Consider the following 16,982-nt stretch of genomic DNA (forward strand, 5'->3'; position numbering starts at 1 on the left):
CAGTTGAACTCCTGTTTACACAAAGCCAACTTTTTAATATGGATGCAAGTTTAAGATCCTTTCTCATAGTTCCACTATATTAGACTGCGTTTGCAATAAAATGACTCAGCTGAATGTGAGAATGTGTTATTATAGACTCTAAAAGCATCATCTATCATGACTAAGAGTTAGAAACACTGACTGTGTTTGCTTTTGGGTGGCAGTCACATAACATAGCATTAATGGGAGTCCTATATAATATAGATTTTAACTGTTACATATGGTGTCTTATATAATTATAAACATATCCCTTACTTGAGAGGTATATACATATACATATACCCATATTAAGAGGTATGCTATATTGATTTTGCACTAAATCCTGAAACAAAGCTTGTAAACCTTTATAAAACTATAAAAAATAAAAATTTAAGTATGGACTATATAAGGAAAAAGTAAGGAAATTCATAGAGACTGACTATTGTTTGTGTCTTTTTTATGTGGTTCAAATGAAAGATTTATTTTACAAAACAACAAAAAGTGATATAAATTAATTTTTTGGATGTTCCCCACATTTAATGAATAATTTATAATTCATGTCAAATCTGTACAGGGATTAGACAACATTTGTAATATATATTTCTATTAACACAATTTATTTCTTCACCAGAAGTGCCAGTTTCTCACAGGCACAGCGTGGCAGTTTGTTGTTGGGCAGTGACTCAGCAGTGCAGCGTATAGCTCATGGTGTCTCGCAGTGTATAAATGGGACTGGCTCTCAGCTGCATGGCTCCTACAGCCTCCCCAAGTCCAACAAACAGCAGCTTGGGGTGCATGCAGATTTATCTGGGAAGGCCTGTTACGCACTGCCTCGAGCCCACAGTGCCGAGGAACCTTCGGACCTCGAAGCTGAAGAAATTTATACGTATAAGACACCCTGTAATGCTCTTGCCACTGCGCAATTCAATGACCAGCGCCCTCCAGACAATTACGACCTGCCTGGCACACCTGGCTCTATCTACCAGATACCTCGCACATTCGATAGAAACCACAATGCTCTGACGCCAAACAGTGCAGATTCAACTGGTGGCCCCCCACCCCCCAGGCCACCAAAACCCAGCTTGAACTCGGAGACACGCTGGGGAAGCCCACAGTCAATTGGAGGACAGAATGGAGAAGTGGCCAACATGTCCGTCATCCCACGAAGGAACACGCTTCCAGCTGTAGAGAACATCAAGCTTCACAGAGGTATTAACAATTTGACACTTATATAACTAACTTAATTTTTTTTTTTACTTAATTTTATCCAAAATCGTATGCTTCACCTGATAATCTCAGGCTTTCACTGCTGCCATGCTGCCTGCTTAGTTATTGACTGTTTCCTTTCCATTCTCCTGTTTTTCCTGTCTTTATCTCTCGCTCCCATTCTCCATTCACTGCTCACATCTGATTTGAAACAGAGGCAATCTGGCTTGTGCCACTCTGATCTGCAGAGAGGATAATGAAATTCAAGCCATGCACGCAGTCCCAGAGTGACTCGTTACGGCCTGATAAGCAGAGAAAAAAACAGACGTACTGGCTCTGTGCTGGGCCTCCATAGTGGCTCTGTGCTCAGTCAGGCCAGGCCAACATGTCTGGAGTAACAGGAAGTGACCTTTTGACCCTGTTGGCTCAATAACAGTCTGTTCATGCACCTGTGTTTGCCAGCCATGTTCCCAGAAAGGATAATCGGAAAGCAATGGAGTGTGTGATGAAGTAGTTTCATGTGTTGACTGCTCTGAGAATTGATTGCTCACTGCTTTGAAATTTATGTAGGAATGACTGTCTTTTTTTAACACAGCACAGGAATCTCTGACAGAAATGTTCCAAAACATTTTATTATTGGAAGCTGTTAGTGAAGAAGGTTTTAATGTTTCTCTCCTCTGCAGGATCCTCATTTGAGACCAGCAATCAGCGTCCACACTATTTCAATAACTCTGGTCAATCTGTAGAATCTGTCAACGATGGCTTCAGCTCGTACCTGGTAAAGCCTTATTTTTAACCAACATTATGTTTTTTTTTGTAGCATTAAACTCGGCGCATGTGAACCTAGTTTGAGTTACATTCTCACGTCTTTTGGCAGAGAGAAAAACCTCCACTTACTCGTTCAGACAGTGGGAATTCTGACGACAACTATGTACCTATGAACCCTGGCTCATCCACCTCCCCTCTCAATGCTGCCCTAGCTGACAGCCCCAAAAACAACTACATTCCCATGAGTCCTGGTCCACACCACTTTGACTTCCCAGGATTCTCTGCAACTCTGCCAGCCAGGAAAGGCAGTACAGCATCACTGTGCTACAGACCAGGCCGTGTGAGTGACGTCACACCTCCACCAATCAACCGCAACCTTAAGCCCAACAGAAAAGGTGAGGGGTGTGTTTTGATCATTTCAGTGCACTGGTGGTCAAGTAATGAATTTATCAGCAATGAGTTAACTGCATCCAAGGTAGCATAACATAATCCAGGTATTCAAATATTTGGCTATTTTTTTCTGCCATTTATTAGTGAATTATAAGTGAATTATTAAATACTACAAATTATTGTACTGCTACTATTGTAGTAATATTAATTCTTGTTTATGGTCATGTGCAGTAAAACCAACGCCTCTGGATCTGAGGAACAATGGCATCATTGATGAGCTTCCTTTCAAGAGCCCTGTTACACTGTCATGGAGCAGACCTGTGTAAGTAATTGAATGATTATGAGCCACATTTACTAACTCTGGAAATTGTTTGTGTTTAGTCATTAGTTAACTTGTTTGTGATGTTAGAGCTCAGAAATTATTCTTCAGTAACTGTGAGGATTTTTTTGCTGTATATCCAGTTCAGTTTTAAGCAACATAAAAAATATTTATATAATTAAGGTTCTGCTGGGATTCAATATCAATTAGCATTTCTGTTTAATTCCAGGCCTGTCATGAATTCCATCTCTTCACAACACTGTCGACCCATCTCCACGCAGAGCATCACCAGCACTGATTCTGCAGACAGTGAGGAAAATTATGTGGCAATGGTGCGTTTAACTCCTGAAAAAGGAATCAATTTTCTTTAGTCTTTAGAGTATAATTGTTCTTCAGTGCTTTAAGTGACACTTCTGTGTTTTTGTGTTGTGAAAATAGAGATAGCAGACTAGTACCATGTTGGCTTCTAATTTGGACTGTTTCATTCCATTATCAGCCCAATGTATACATTAAAAGAAAAAAACAGTTTGTTTTAACTAATGACAGTAACTTTGAATATATTTTCACCAATTTAACAGTTGAGCTGCTTTAACAGTTGTAGCTCTTCTCACAGCAGCACAGTGGTTTAAAGTATCCTCTTAATCAAGAAAAATTGTTTTTTTGATTATATAATTTCTCACAGAGTTTTCAAGGCTTTATTGTGGCCTTCACTAATGCACATTCATCGTTTTTCAATAACTATCATTCTCTTCAGTGCAAAAATAACCGTATATTTGCATTCTTGGTTTCTCCTCACAAGTAGCTTTTATGCCTTTTTTGGTAATTCTTTATAAATCATATTAAAAAGTTTGGAAGGCTTACAGTGATTCAGATTAAAATGACTCACTATCGTATCTTAAAGACTGTATTTAGCAACATCTTTTCAAACTAATCTTTGCTGTGTTTTGTGAGATGTTTTTAAAGTAAAGAAGAAGTTTTTGTCTGCAAATAGAAAATATTAGCATTGGAGAAACCTCTTACATTAGGAGGAAAAAATGTGGACTGCCAAAATCTAAGCAGTCCTTGACAATGAGATAATGTAGTTATCTCTACATGACATTGTCTTTCTTGTAATAGTTTCCAAAACAATATGTTTCAGCTACCTTTTTTTTTCTTGAAAGATTATATGCTTAACCAGATAAGATTTAGTGTTGCAGATTTGATTTGAAAGTTATTTTAAAAACTCATAAATTATAAATGTTGTGTATCTGTAGCAAAACCCAGCATCTACCTCGCCAGCAGTAAGTGGTACCAGCAGCCCTGCTTCTAGGAAAGGTGGTAATGTTGACTACTTGGCTCTGGATTTCCAGTCTGGCTCCCCTGGTCCACACAGAAAGGTAACATATACAGTATGCTGTACCTTCTTACCATAAAAGGCATTTTAATTGAAACTCATATTATTTATTATAATAGTTATATGTTTGTAAGTTGTAGGTGTGTTGTTGTGATATATTTGACATGAACACTATAGCTGTTTTCAGTCATGTTTATTTTGTTTTTATTTTCCCCCATTTAATATACAATTTGGTTTCCTTTCACTTAACACCTCCAACTCTCTTATATCACCTGACAGCTTCCAGCTTGGTAAAAGCTAACGTGTCTCAAAGATGGCATGGCAGCATAAGACTCTAGGAAAGCACTATGTGCCGTCTTTCATATATATATGCTCATACATGTCAATGATTGTCTAGGGAGGGAGCGAGTTAAATTTTTTTGCCATTTGTTTACACAAAATGATGAAGGTACAAAATATTTTTCTACTGTGGCACAAAAGTATTTAAATAATAAAGCAAACATGTATTTGTTTGCATAAGTATTCACCACTTTTGACCAATACTTGGTAGAACTTGGCATCTTTGGTTTCAACTACAGCTCTAAACCTTCTAAGATATGTCTCTCTCACCAATGTCAGCATGTCAGTCATAATTTGTCCCAATCTCCCAAGCTTTCAAATCTTGGCACAGATTCTCAACCTGATTGAAGTCTGGGTTTTATCTGGGGTGTATTCACTATCTCAAACTTTAGTGTAGCTTTTAATATGCTTAGGGTCATTGTCCTGAATGAAGGTGAACCTCCACTCCCAGTTTTGAACCAATTTTATCCTCACTCTCTCCTCACAGCCTTCCACGTCTTCGGCGACATCAGATGAGAAGGTTGACTATGTCCAGGTGGACAAGGATAAGACACGAGCCCTTCAGAGCACCATGCAAGAGTGGACGGACGTCCGGCAGGCCAGTGAGCCGGCCAAAGGCATTAAATCCTGACAGAGTGCTAACATGCTAATTCTGGCAGCACGATGAAACACACTCTGCACGCGGGCCTCCTGATCACTTTGTTTTCAGACTGGTGTGCCATGACAAGGGATTTTTCATCTTTTAGCAAAACACAAAGATACAGCAAGACATTAAGCGATGCTATAAAATGGAACACAAAGCCATAACAAACCCATGGAGGGGAAAAATAGTCATTGATCATCAAGGAACTGCCTTGCTTCTTAACTATGGACAAGTATTAAGCCCATCATTTTCTGAAATTGTTGTTTCATGGTCAATCGGTATGGTATACATAAAAACAAAAGTGCTTCACTATGCAGATAAAAATTCCTTGTGTCTTATAAATTGTTTGACTGAAAAGGTACTAGTTTCCATTTTGTACAAATGCTCCAGGGAAGATGCAGATTGACATGATTCCAAAAGTTCTCAAGTACAGCCAATTAGATAATAGCATAATAAATTGTTAATAATGTAACATTTTCTAAAATTAGCTTCTTTGATTTTTACATGCCATGTTGGCTAGTTAGCACTCTGATGACGTATGGTAGCATCAAACTAAATAAAGCAATTCATTTTAGTTAGAACAGAAGTATTAAACCTCTCATTCCAAGGAACTGAATGCTTGCTGCTGTTTAATGCTCCAAAACTCTGTATTCTGATTTAAACCAAAAGTAGCTATGTTTAAACTCCATGGGTATTTCTTCCTGCATGGTCTTTGGATAAAATAAAAAAAAGGAAAGCTAAACAAAACATAGTGCTCTATATGTTTGAATCTGTAATCGTATCTATTTACAAAGCATTATCTTTTCCAAATAATGAATATGTCCTCGGTTTCATCGTAATCGCAGATTGATATTTTTTTTTTTATGAAGTAACCTTATTATAGCACCAGGTAGAAAACATGCTACTGTAAATATAGGTTGATACTAACTCTTATGTAATAATTGTCATGTGCTAACTACTGTAGCATTAAAAAGATGACTGTACATTTGAGGATATTCCCCGAAATACATTAAAAACCATTTAAACGTTAGAAAGTGATATTTGACATGCAAACGTTGCTATGTGATAAACAGAAGGCAGACCATGTAATCACCAATTCAATGTGTATGTGTACAAACCGTCACAGGTTATTGTTTTTAACAATTTACAAGGCACAAGGTGCAGATTGATCTTTCTGTGAATCGGCTGCCCATTTGCGTTGTTTCCTTGATTATTGAAAATGCACATGTTTCAGTACCAATAATCTCTCCTTTCCCTTGTAAACTAAAGCCTTGTATTTGAAAGAAAATACCAAATAAGAACCTCAGATGATGCAGTTGCAGCATGAGTTGCATGCAGTTGCCTTTTATATTTGGGAGTGCAATATGGGCCACAGATATCACTGATTGGTGGAAAGCTATCTGTAGTGCAGTGTTATCAATACTAACAAATGGGTGCTGCATGGAATTTAAATAACAGGGGTTTTTTTGTTGACTTGAGTTGAGTGAGCTTACAATAACTGCTTTCCAGTCAATCTGAATTACAGTCTGTCTTCTATTGATTCTGTGAAAACAGAAGCCTGAATAACATTATCTAGTGGCTAAGCAAACATGAAGCTCAGCGAAAAATAGAAATGGCAAAACTGGTGTGCGGTATAAAGAACAAGCTTTTCAATTTATGAAACTATATTTAAACTATGTAGCTGAGTTGTGTATTGAGAGATCCAGCCATGCAGATTTAGCTTAGCTATGCATGTTCGGTGAGGAAGACGGTGAAAACAGATCGCTCATTCTCCCTGTAGAGACTTAGCAATAAATTGAATCTGCTTGTCCTTGCCAAATGTTTTGCTAGTGGACAAATTTTTCGTTCATGCAATTTTGGTTTTCAGCTATATTATCAGAAAAATGTAGAAAAGACAGTAAATATTGAAGTGGTTTTCAAGGGCGATATGACTGATGTGATGTATATATTCTCCTCCAGTTTTCATGGCCATATTTATTAAATGGTGCAGTTGTGTACCAGGAGAAGTGCCACTCTAGTCTTTATTCATCAGACGTTAAAAGAACCGCACAGATTTTTTTAATAGTTTTTTTTATATACATCATTAAATCATAGAATGGTTTATCTGCATAGTATACAGCTCTGGTGTTTCTAGTCTGTAGGACGGTGGCAGTTGACCAGCACTAAAGCATTTTCTGACCGACTTGTCATTCCAGTCAATCATTTTTGTTGCAGCTCCGTGTAAACTCTGTGAACTCCAGATTAATATGAGGTCACGAATGTGCATAAGTGGGACATTTACTGTGAAATGTTCAACAAAGTATTTTGAAATGAACCAGGTGAATCAGTTACAGCTGTACTGTGTCAAGAAAAGGTTGAATTGGAATTTACTGCAGTAATGAAGAGTATTATGTTTTAAAGGGCAGAAAGCAGATCCAGTTTCTTTATTACTGATTAATGCATTACTTTTGTCTGAAGACGCAACATGCAGTTTCTATTTAAAAGCACTGTCATCCGAAGCCTTCAGAAAAAAAAAAAAAAAAAAAAAATCATCCCTCAGTGGAGCTACTTGGGAGGTTCTACTGTAAGCTACTTTTTATTTATTTTTTTATTAGCAAGTGTTTTAGCATATTAGCATACTCTGTTTTGGTTTTCAATATTTTTGGCTTTCTCCAGAAAAACAAACAAGAAACCTTTTTAGATTTTTCTAAAAGGGCAAGCTAGAAATTCCAAAATATAAATTACATGCCATTTTAAGATGTCATAAGATGGCATTAACAGATTGAAAGTGTATATGCCAGGCCTGAACTGAATTACATACGCTTTACTTCAAGGTATTTTTTCTATTTATTATTAGATAAACACTCCAATTCAGGTGGACCTTTAATTTAATTTAAGATTACTGCTTTTTGTCAGCATAGATTATGGGGCTACTTTTTTGTAACACTGATTTTGGAAAACATTGGAGATGTACTTCTGTGGTAACGGTGCACTGGCATTGTCCTTCAGCAATCTGTGATTCTGCTGAAAGGCAGTGGGACTGAAATCAGTTATTCTCCATGCCATTTGTGTGTGCTATAAATGAAATGTGTAATGTGCTGTCCTGGGAGAGCATGTGTAAGTGAACTGAATATCTATGTTGTGTTAATGTGTATGTTATAGTGTGTCGGGTGAATTGCTCTCTGAGCAAGATAGAAAAAAAAGTTATCTTTTTACTGAGTTTTCTCGAGTAATGTACACTTTCTCTTATTTCTACAATTACTGTAAAGCCTTTATACTCAATTGCTTGTGAATTAATTTATTAATTTATTACGTGTGTTCACAGGAAGACAATTCCTTGTAAGAATGACAGTTTGTGGCTCTACTAACATTAATTTATGCTACGCATCTTGATCTTTGTGAAGCAATATGCCAAGTAAAGCCAGTAAATGGTCTAATGTGGTACTTTTGGGATACAAATAAAAATGTCATTGTTATTCCATGATATTATATCCTCTGAATGTTGACCAATAAACTGCAGTTCAAACACCAGCTTTGACATTTTCTCTTGTGTAGGTCATTGTGATTATGCATTTCAGAACATTGGAAGAATTCGAATATTGGTTAGCTGCAAAAGTTGCCAGCAGGTCATATGAATATGAAGATTGTGTATTAACTATAGAACAAAATGTCATTTTTATTTTTCCTATAAATTTCAAGACCGGCACATTTCTTATGGAGATTGAATAACTGAATAATGTTCTTATTTACACATACAGTATACTACCCAGTAAACATACACCATGTGTGAAGGAACTATAGTTAGCACAGTGTCACTGTGGCTACTCACTCCGTTCTGGAAATAAGATTTGTTTTGTGCATGCATGAAAACCCTAAAGAATCCTTAGTGCTAGCCTTAGCCACTAACCAGACAGTAGCTAGCGTCTAACGCTACCGCTATGGATTCTTTAGCATTTTATTGCTTGTTGCTCACAGGTCAGTCTTAAACACCTTCACCTCATCGCTATGTGTATTGTGTATTGTTGAGCCACTCCCTGTGTCTGCTGTCTCTGAGCTTACTAACGCTTATCCCTAAGTCCTGCTGACCCCTTGTGGCAGCCACAGCCATGACTCAGCTTGTCCTAATAATCTCCCTGTGTTCTGACTCATACCTTCATTATGTCAACATCTTTCCACCACTATCTTTATCCACTATCTCTTTGTTCGCCACTGCTGTTCAATGCTGATAAAGCTGTAATTCAGCTGCACTCATCTGCTGTTTACGCCAAATGATGAGATCAGAGAAAACAGCCATGTTTTTACATTTGCTTTTTTAATTGACTATTGATTTCAAATGGAGGGACTGTGAGACTCATCGAATCACATGACAACATGCTGTGGTAAAGAAGGGCCTTCTGATGCTGTCGTTAAGGTGCTGAGTTGCATAGTGCAGACTTCAATCACATGCCACGGTAGGCCCTGGACTTTAATTAGAACAATTGACAATGATTGTGCTATTATCAGCTGATGCACTATTACACACGAACAAAAAAAAGAAAGAAAGAAAGAAAGAAAGAAAGAAAGAAAGAAAGAAAGAAAGAAAGAAAGAAAGAAAAAAGAATTCACACACAATCATAGCATAAATTATAATTAAATCATGAGGAAGAAAAGAACAAAAAGAAACTCACAAATTATATAAAGGTAAAAAAAAATTAAAAGTAAAAAAAAGGAACAGCAAATTTTTTTTAATAATAATAATAACAATAACAATAATAATAATAATAATAATAATAATAATAATAATAATAATAATAATAATAATAATAATAATAGAAGAAAGAACTAAATAAAACAGATGAACGCTGAATGCGCTACTTTGCCTTGTCAGCAGATGGTGCTATTCTCACTGACTGGTCATTTAAATAATCTAAGACAATTAACCAATCAGTTAAAGATAAATTACACTTACAAATTGATCAGCTGTAAATAACCTTCTGCAAGGTTTTTATTAAAAGTTGTAGAATAACGTTATTAACTTGGATGCTTCGTGTCGTTTTCGTGGTCCCACCTCTGGATCAGATGGTTTGAGGAACATGACAGTTGACAGCCTTCGAATTCCCTAGGTCTCAGTGTGATAATCAGTGGGACGTGATGACAGACTAAAATCCATTGAGACCTATTTTGCACCTTGCAGGACTTAAAGGAACTGCTTATGATTATTGGGTGTCAGACACCACAGTAAACCTGAAACTCGAAAAGTTCAGAGCTGGTTTGGTGACACAAGGAGGATAATAAAGCAAATAAGCAAGCGGTTTTAGGTGTTCTGTGCATATACATGAAGATCAACCTGCATGAGATGATCTTAAATGTCCATCTACTGAAAATAAATAGTGTCTAATTAGGAAAAAAATATTTAAGTGCTTTCATTAATTCGTTTGTTGAAAAGAATTACAAAAAAAAAATATCTTCTTTTGAGATTGTAGTTCTCCAGCAGATGGCGCACACTGATCTCACGTTCTCACAAAGCTTCGGCTTTATTTGGTGTAAGAGCAGCCGGAGAAACGCCAGCGGGCGGTTGGAAGAGATGTGGAGGAGGAGGAGGAGGAGGAGGAGGAGAAGAGGTACAGCTTCAGCTATTATGTAGTAATCGGGAGGAGGCGCGAGGAACCGCGCACTAGACGCGTCAGGGAAGAAAATGACGGGACAGCAGTGAGATATCTCCTTTTCTCCGGAAGTTTCTTTGTGGATTATAGTAGGCTGTAATTGCACTTATTATTTCCACGGTAGGAGGAAAACCGGACGCACGGACACGTCTGAGGGCTGTGCTCGCGCTTTACCGATTTTAAAACACTGCTTTTCTCCTGTAAGGAGTTACACCTTGAGTTGGATTTGCAACTGTGGCAAACAGCGTGGTGGTGATAAGTTCAGAACCCACACACGGGAAAGACTTACTGCGCACGAATTGGCTGTCGTGATTCAGAAAGCCTCCTGCCGGGCCACGCTGAAGATCTTTGCTTGTGAGTAGTTTGCTTTTAAGATGCTCTGCGTTCTGCGCAAGACGAGGCTCAAACTTCAGCTGTAATCGAGCACGGAAAAGCTGTGGAATGGGTGAAGCGGCTCCGGCGCAGGCCACGGCTCCGGGTTTCCCACCCGTCTTGGGCTCGGTGGGTTCGGGCTCCATGGCATCGGTAAATCCGGTGTCGGTCCACAGCGCGATAGTGGAGCGGCTGCGCGCGCGGATCGAGCTGTGCCGCCGCCATCACTCGGCGTGTGAGAACCGCTACGCGCGCGGTCAGGCTGAGATCTCGGACCGAGAGCGCGAGGCGACGCTCCAGCTGCTCAGTATTGTACAGCAAGGCGCCGGGAACCGGAGAGGCAAAGAGAGGAGCGCGAGAGGAGGCGCCGCGCACGGGCCGGACGGAACCAGGGCTAACGGAGAGCAAAAGAACCGTGAGGCCGTGGAGGGAGAACCGAGACTGGCAACACGCATCGCGGTGAGCATCTCGCGGAGCGAGAATGCATTTAATCTTCATTCAAATAATAAAAACCAGGCCAGAGCGCGCGCTATGACGCACAATGGCACTATGTGAAGTAGTTTGTGTCTGTGCGTGTGTGTGTGCATGTGCGTCTCTATGTTTTATATCTTGCTGGATAAGTTCACCATATACATAGAATTATCAGAGAGGTTTAATATTGTGGGGACATTTGGCAGGTCCCCCAGGAGAACACAGATACAACAAATCATTAATTAATTCCAATAATATTCGTCAACGGATATTCCTCAAAGGAAAATAAATGTGTGTGTGTGTGTGTGTGTGTGTGTGTGTGTGTGTGTGTGTGTGTGTTGCGTGTGTGTGTGTGTGTGTGTGTGTGTGTGTGTGTGTGTGTGTGTCCGTCCATGTCTTATATCTTTGTGGGGATATTTGGCAGCTCCCCGAGGAGAATCAGCATAGCATTAATTGAGTGCAATAATATTTGTCATTAGATGGTCCTCGAAAGGAAGAGAAGTGTGTGTGTGTGTGTGTGTGTGTGTGTGTGTGTGTGTGTGTGTGTGTGTGTGTGTGTGTGTGTGTGATTTATTGTAATTTCGAAAGCCACATTTTGATCACATTTGGACATGTTTTTAAGTTTACACTGTTAATATGTATAATATGTATGTATTAATCTCCTGAAACACTATGAAAAAGAAATTAAGACTAATTCTGGACAATGTGCAAAAAAAAAAAAAAAAAAAGTCTACCTGCTAAACCCCACCTTTTCCATTTGGCTAGACTGTGACAGGGAAGTGGCTCCTATGTGCCAGTAAAACATGCTGGGATAATGATAAGAATCCTGATTCAATAAGAAGCTATGAGCTTGAGGAAGCCCCTGAGGTCAATAGGACAGCGCTGGGCTTTTGTTCTCTGTCCCCATGCCTTCCTCATTACTTTCACCATTTGACACCAATTAAAGCTGTTAAATCAATTAAACATTTCTGCCTGTTAAAAGACTTTGCACGTTGTGTTCCCCTGGGATTGTTAATCCTATATAATTCTCAGCAGTTCATAGTGACAAGCTTAAGAGGTTGCGAATCAGTGAGCATAAACTCAGTGGCCTTGGGATTTGTTTCTGTGTCATCCATTGTCATTGGCTACTATCGTGAGTTTCAACATATTGCTCGTGAAGCACCTTCTTGAATTAAGCTTTTCCTGTAAAACCGTTTGAAGCATGCCTCCCGTGCATAAATGTTTAGTGCCAGTGAATATATTTCCTGGTTGTGTTTACTCAAAGTCAAACAAGCCTTGAAAACTCGGCTGTTGGGAGGCCGCCCAGTGATTAAGTGCCCTGGGCATCGGGACGCTTTTTGTTATTTCCTAATTTCAAGGTAGTGACAGATCTGGGAACAGTGGGAGGGTCATGTGCAGCACACTCTCACGGAAGGAGAGACCAGTTGCAACTAGTTGTGTTTGCTCATCTGAAGCCAGATTGTACAGAGATCAGGAGAGCACATTAGCTGTGTTCAGTGACCCCGTTGATTAACCACATGTTCAACATTACCCACACATCTGTGTTCCCGTGTAGAACTTTCTGTTGAGCATATTGTTCTTTAGCAAGTAACAAGTAATGCTCCTGTAAAAATATGATAATCTATGCAACATTTACTGTTTTAAATATGATAAGCTTTGATATAGCTAACATGGCAGGCATGAAAATAATATGAGGAAGCAGGAAATACCTTAGTATTTGGTGGCGTTCTTGGCTTAAGAGCTGACGGAGAAAAAGCTGGAGCAGTGCCTGACCCTGGATACACTCTTCTGTTACATGAATCCTCAGAGACCATGCTAAATCCAGAATCAAGGTGAGCGTCTCAAAGTGAATAACAAGAATTCTCTCACGTCTTTCATCTGGATGAGGAACATTAGTCTTAAACAGTGCAGACTTCAGCATACTTCAACTTTGTAAGAATGCCTGATTCACTTGAGTAATGTATAGCAAAGTATTTCTGTATTCTGCTATTTTTCTTCATCTCTCTATAAGACATGTCTGTTGCACATTTTCCGCTTCATATTTTTGTCTATATGCCTTACTGAGTCATAAAGAGAAAAGTACAAAGTGAGCCATGAAAAGGTTTATGCTAGTACACGAAATCTGATAGGGAAAGGGAACATGAATGAGTAGTTTGGTGTAAAACTCTAGGAGAGTTGTTTGTGCTGCTAAAATCAAAGACATTCCAGGCTCATCTATGCTAGCTCTCCTAGCGGCATCCTTGTGAGGTGCCCCCTGTGTACTCCTCATGTTTTATTCACAGCCTGCGAGATGTCTTAGGCTTTGAACACCACTGAAGAGTTCAGCATATACATGTCTTATTTTAGTTTACAAAAAAATAATAGCTACAGGTCATGACCGTTCCACTCAATCTGATCTTTAAGACTTAACACGCGCCGTTCTTACAAACTCCTAACCTTATTTGTTCTGAGAGGAAGTAGTGAAGAATATGGTTTTAGAAATTAAAAACTACAAGAGGAATTTCCTTCATCCCACACACTCAAAGGGAGGTGATCAGTGAGAAGCACAGGCTGGCTGTCATATGGCTTGAGCAGAGTCATTTGCTTCATCCAACTGCATGTGGCTAAATTCAAATATCAGCCATCCGCTGAGGGCTTTGATTTATCCCATAGACATCTGGTAGCTATGATTCAGATCCAAGGCTTTAAACTGTGGCAAAGTTACACTTCATCTAACAAACTGAGAATGCAAAAGGGAATCAGTGATCTATCATGGCTGACATTTAGATTTTTTGTAAATGTTTTCTGTGCATGATACTTTAATTATGTGTTGTCACATATTGCCAATTGTATTGTTGTTATTGATGTGATAATTTGATCAAGACCATTGACAAGTGGAATAGAAGTGTTGGACTTTGGAAATATGTGTAGATGTACTAAGGCGGATTTAAAAATAATGACGAGGGCTCAAAATTAGGTTGTGGATTTATAAAAAAAAAAAAAAGGGAAAAAAAAAACCAGGAAACAAATTGTATTTTATTAGGAACACAATCATAAAGATGTTTTTGTTCCAGAAACAGAAATGTTGAAATCCCTGTAGCCTACTAGTGTGTTGTTTATATCTTATCTCCTACTTATCCCCCAGTTGTTTTTGGAGCAACATCTCCATTCAGGGTGTCAAGTTTTACACATGCTGTAGTAACACAAGCCATAGTGCTACATGGCTGAGTTTGGACTGAGTTTGCACATACATCGTTGTTAGTTGCTGTATTTCACTTTTGAGGACAACAGCTAAGGCAAACTACACTAGGAATGGGTATTTAAACAACATGACATCGTGTCAAATTGCAGGATTTATTTTGATAATAAAACATCTTTCATAATAATCATAGTTGTGTTTGAACAGTAGTTTTGAGGAGCTTGCCTGTGTGGGTGTGTTTGTGACCATGGAAGTGCTAAGAATTTTTTTAAACATTATAAACCTATTTTATGCTATAATGTAAAATTAACAATATGAAATTAGTATGGCATGTATGTGATTGACAAAGAGACATTTAGTGGCAGACAGTTGCGGATAATACTGTTTCACTCCAGATGTTTGGGCAAGAAAAGCATACTACCATTTGCACCTTTAAAGTTAAGGTTTTATATTTCACTGTTGAGTGAGCTAACAATGATGCTACCTAGCAGTAAAAATCTAACTGATCCTTATAGTTTTTCAAATGTGGCCAAGTTTACTTTTTGGTCAGTCTTAAATAAATGACACAGATCTTATCAAGGGGATCAGTTAACTGAAAAGCAAAAAGAAAATAAGAAAATGAGAAAGTGAGAAGAGACAATCGGTTGCTAATTTATTGCACTTACAGACGGTGACAAACCGTCATCCTGTGTATATAGGTGATACGTTTCTGGGACCGTAACTTGCTCCGCTCAGACTTTGGAATCAATTATAAAGTGCCTTCAATTCAAAATGACACTGAAGTTTGCAAATTGCTGAATTAGCAGTTTAACACCGCCACCCTTGTCCCAGCTCCAGACCATACTATATACATGTGAGTCAAATCTTCCACAAAGCAATCCTTTTCATGCTTGATGTAAATTCTTAAGCTCAGAAAGTATCTTGAGTCTGTCAGGTTTTTGCTGAAGATTAAAAAGAGGGACTGGCTCACCATGTCCTTCGACAAACAGTGTGCTTTGTTGGACTTACCAGAAATCCGACCCCTGTGGGAACCTGCGTGTTCAGGTGTGTATGCATTCACGCATACCCCTTAGCAACTGTGAAGCTGAGTTTCAGGGGGAAACAAAGTTTACTTACTTATCAGGTTTTTGAACATAATGCCTTATTAGTATAAACAACAAATGTACCTACATTTGTCTCTGTAACTAGCAGAGGTGCCAGAAATAATCAAACATATATAGTTTTTAAAAGATAAGCTGTAGGAAACTAGCTATTTAAAAAAAATCTGAGTAAAAGTTAGAAAATGTTGATTAAAAAGCTTTCAAAATGGTATGTTGCATGCTATACCCAGATACAGAAGAAGCATTGTTTTAAAAGCACAATTTACATTTACATTCATTGGGAGTAAAGAGAGACAGACATCTGGGCTATGGTTAGCATTCAGCATTATCACAAACAGATATTATTATTGACACTTTGGAGATTTTGTCCACTGGGTTCCTCCAATAAAATAATGTGGCTCAGGCACTGTTGACATTAATGTGATGGCATTGAAGTCATGTGACACTTTACCTTATTGGTATTTTATGAGGATGTAACATAAAGGCAACATAATAGAATGACCTGTGGTGAACAAAACTATAGCTCACATAATAGTGTAAAAAAAAATAAAACCTGTGCATGGCAAACTAAAATCAAGTAAAAATACAATTTACCTTTGATTCGAGGAAACAAATACATCAAAACTATGCTTGGCAAACATTTTGGAAAGTCAGTGAGTAAATGTAGTGTTACTAGCCACATCTAATATGCATGTTTCAATGCACTTAAGCCATGAATTGTTTCATCAGTTAACCAGTATAAATCTCTAGCTTGATAAACTTTAAATGCTTGAACTTGGATTTAAGAAGCCCTGGTGATTTCTCAGGTATGTTGCACGTGTTGGATAGCAATAGATTTGGCACAAAGGCCATTCTGGGGAAGGAGATAATTTGTGGGATTCACACAATCCACACCTTTATGAAGGGTCATGATCCTTTCGAAGGAAATGAGAAAATAAGCACCTAATATCAGTAGCAGCCTCCTGGGTGGGAAAGCTGGGTCAGATTTGGGTCTTTCTGGCTAGATCAGAGTTCAGGACTGTTTACATTACAACACAGGATATTTCTTGCAGGGAAGCCAAACCGGCTTGCCGTTCCCAGGCTCCCCACTCTCAGCCTCACAGAGCCTTGAAAAGGAGCACAAGTACTCTCTTTTTCTTCATTCCCTCTGTCCTCTGTTTGCTTCCCTCCCTCACCCCTTTACACTATCCCTTGCCTCGTCCTCGGGGGTCAAAGACATTTGTA

General features: G+C 38.6%; 2 protein-coding genes and 1 long non-coding RNA gene across 5 annotated transcripts in view; all 3 read left to right on the forward strand.

The window, feature by feature from the left end:
* Nucleotides 1-8,526, forward strand: part of gab2 (GRB2-associated binding protein 2) — a 53,533-nt gene extending 45,007 nt beyond the window's left edge. For both annotated transcript variants that reach the window (XM_083548387.1, XM_083548388.1), the window contains exons 4-10: nt 650-1,227; nt 1,908-2,002; nt 2,102-2,387; nt 2,614-2,704; nt 2,931-3,033; nt 3,955-4,077; nt 4,861-8,526. In XM_083548387.1, coding sequence (XP_083404513.1) covers nt 650-1,227; nt 1,908-2,002; nt 2,102-2,387; nt 2,614-2,704; nt 2,931-3,033; nt 3,955-4,077; nt 4,861-5,004 — 1,420 coding nt within the window. In that variant the 3' untranslated portion in view covers nt 5,005-8,526. The remainder of the gene's footprint in view (nt 1-649; nt 1,228-1,907; nt 2,003-2,101; nt 2,388-2,613; nt 2,705-2,930; nt 3,034-3,954; nt 4,078-4,860) is intronic.
* Nucleotides 8,527-10,520: 1,994 nt separating this feature from the next.
* Nucleotides 10,521-16,982, forward strand: part of maml2 (mastermind like transcriptional coactivator 2) — a 43,007-nt gene continuing 36,545 nt past the window's right edge. The window contains exon 1 of one of the 2 annotated variants that reach the window (XM_083548368.1): nt 10,521-11,468. In XM_083548368.1, the coding sequence (XP_083404494.1) occupies nt 11,079-11,468 (390 nt within the window). In that variant the 5' untranslated portion in view covers nt 10,521-11,078. Of the gene's footprint in view, nt 11,469-12,941; nt 13,313-16,982 lie in introns of those variants that run through there. The other variant, XM_083548369.1, reaches the window with a different exon arrangement.
* On the forward strand, nt 12,773-16,310 carry LOC310729886. Its single transcript, XR_014534684.1, has 2 exons — nt 12,773-15,966; nt 16,015-16,310. It is a non-coding gene; the product is annotated as an uncharacterized lncRNA (long non-coding RNA).

Source organism: Silurus aristotelis, assembly GCF_946808225.1.
Source record: "Silurus aristotelis genome assembly, chromosome: 8".
Classification (NCBI taxonomy): Eukaryota; Metazoa; Chordata; class Actinopteri; order Siluriformes; family Siluridae; genus Silurus; species Silurus aristotelis.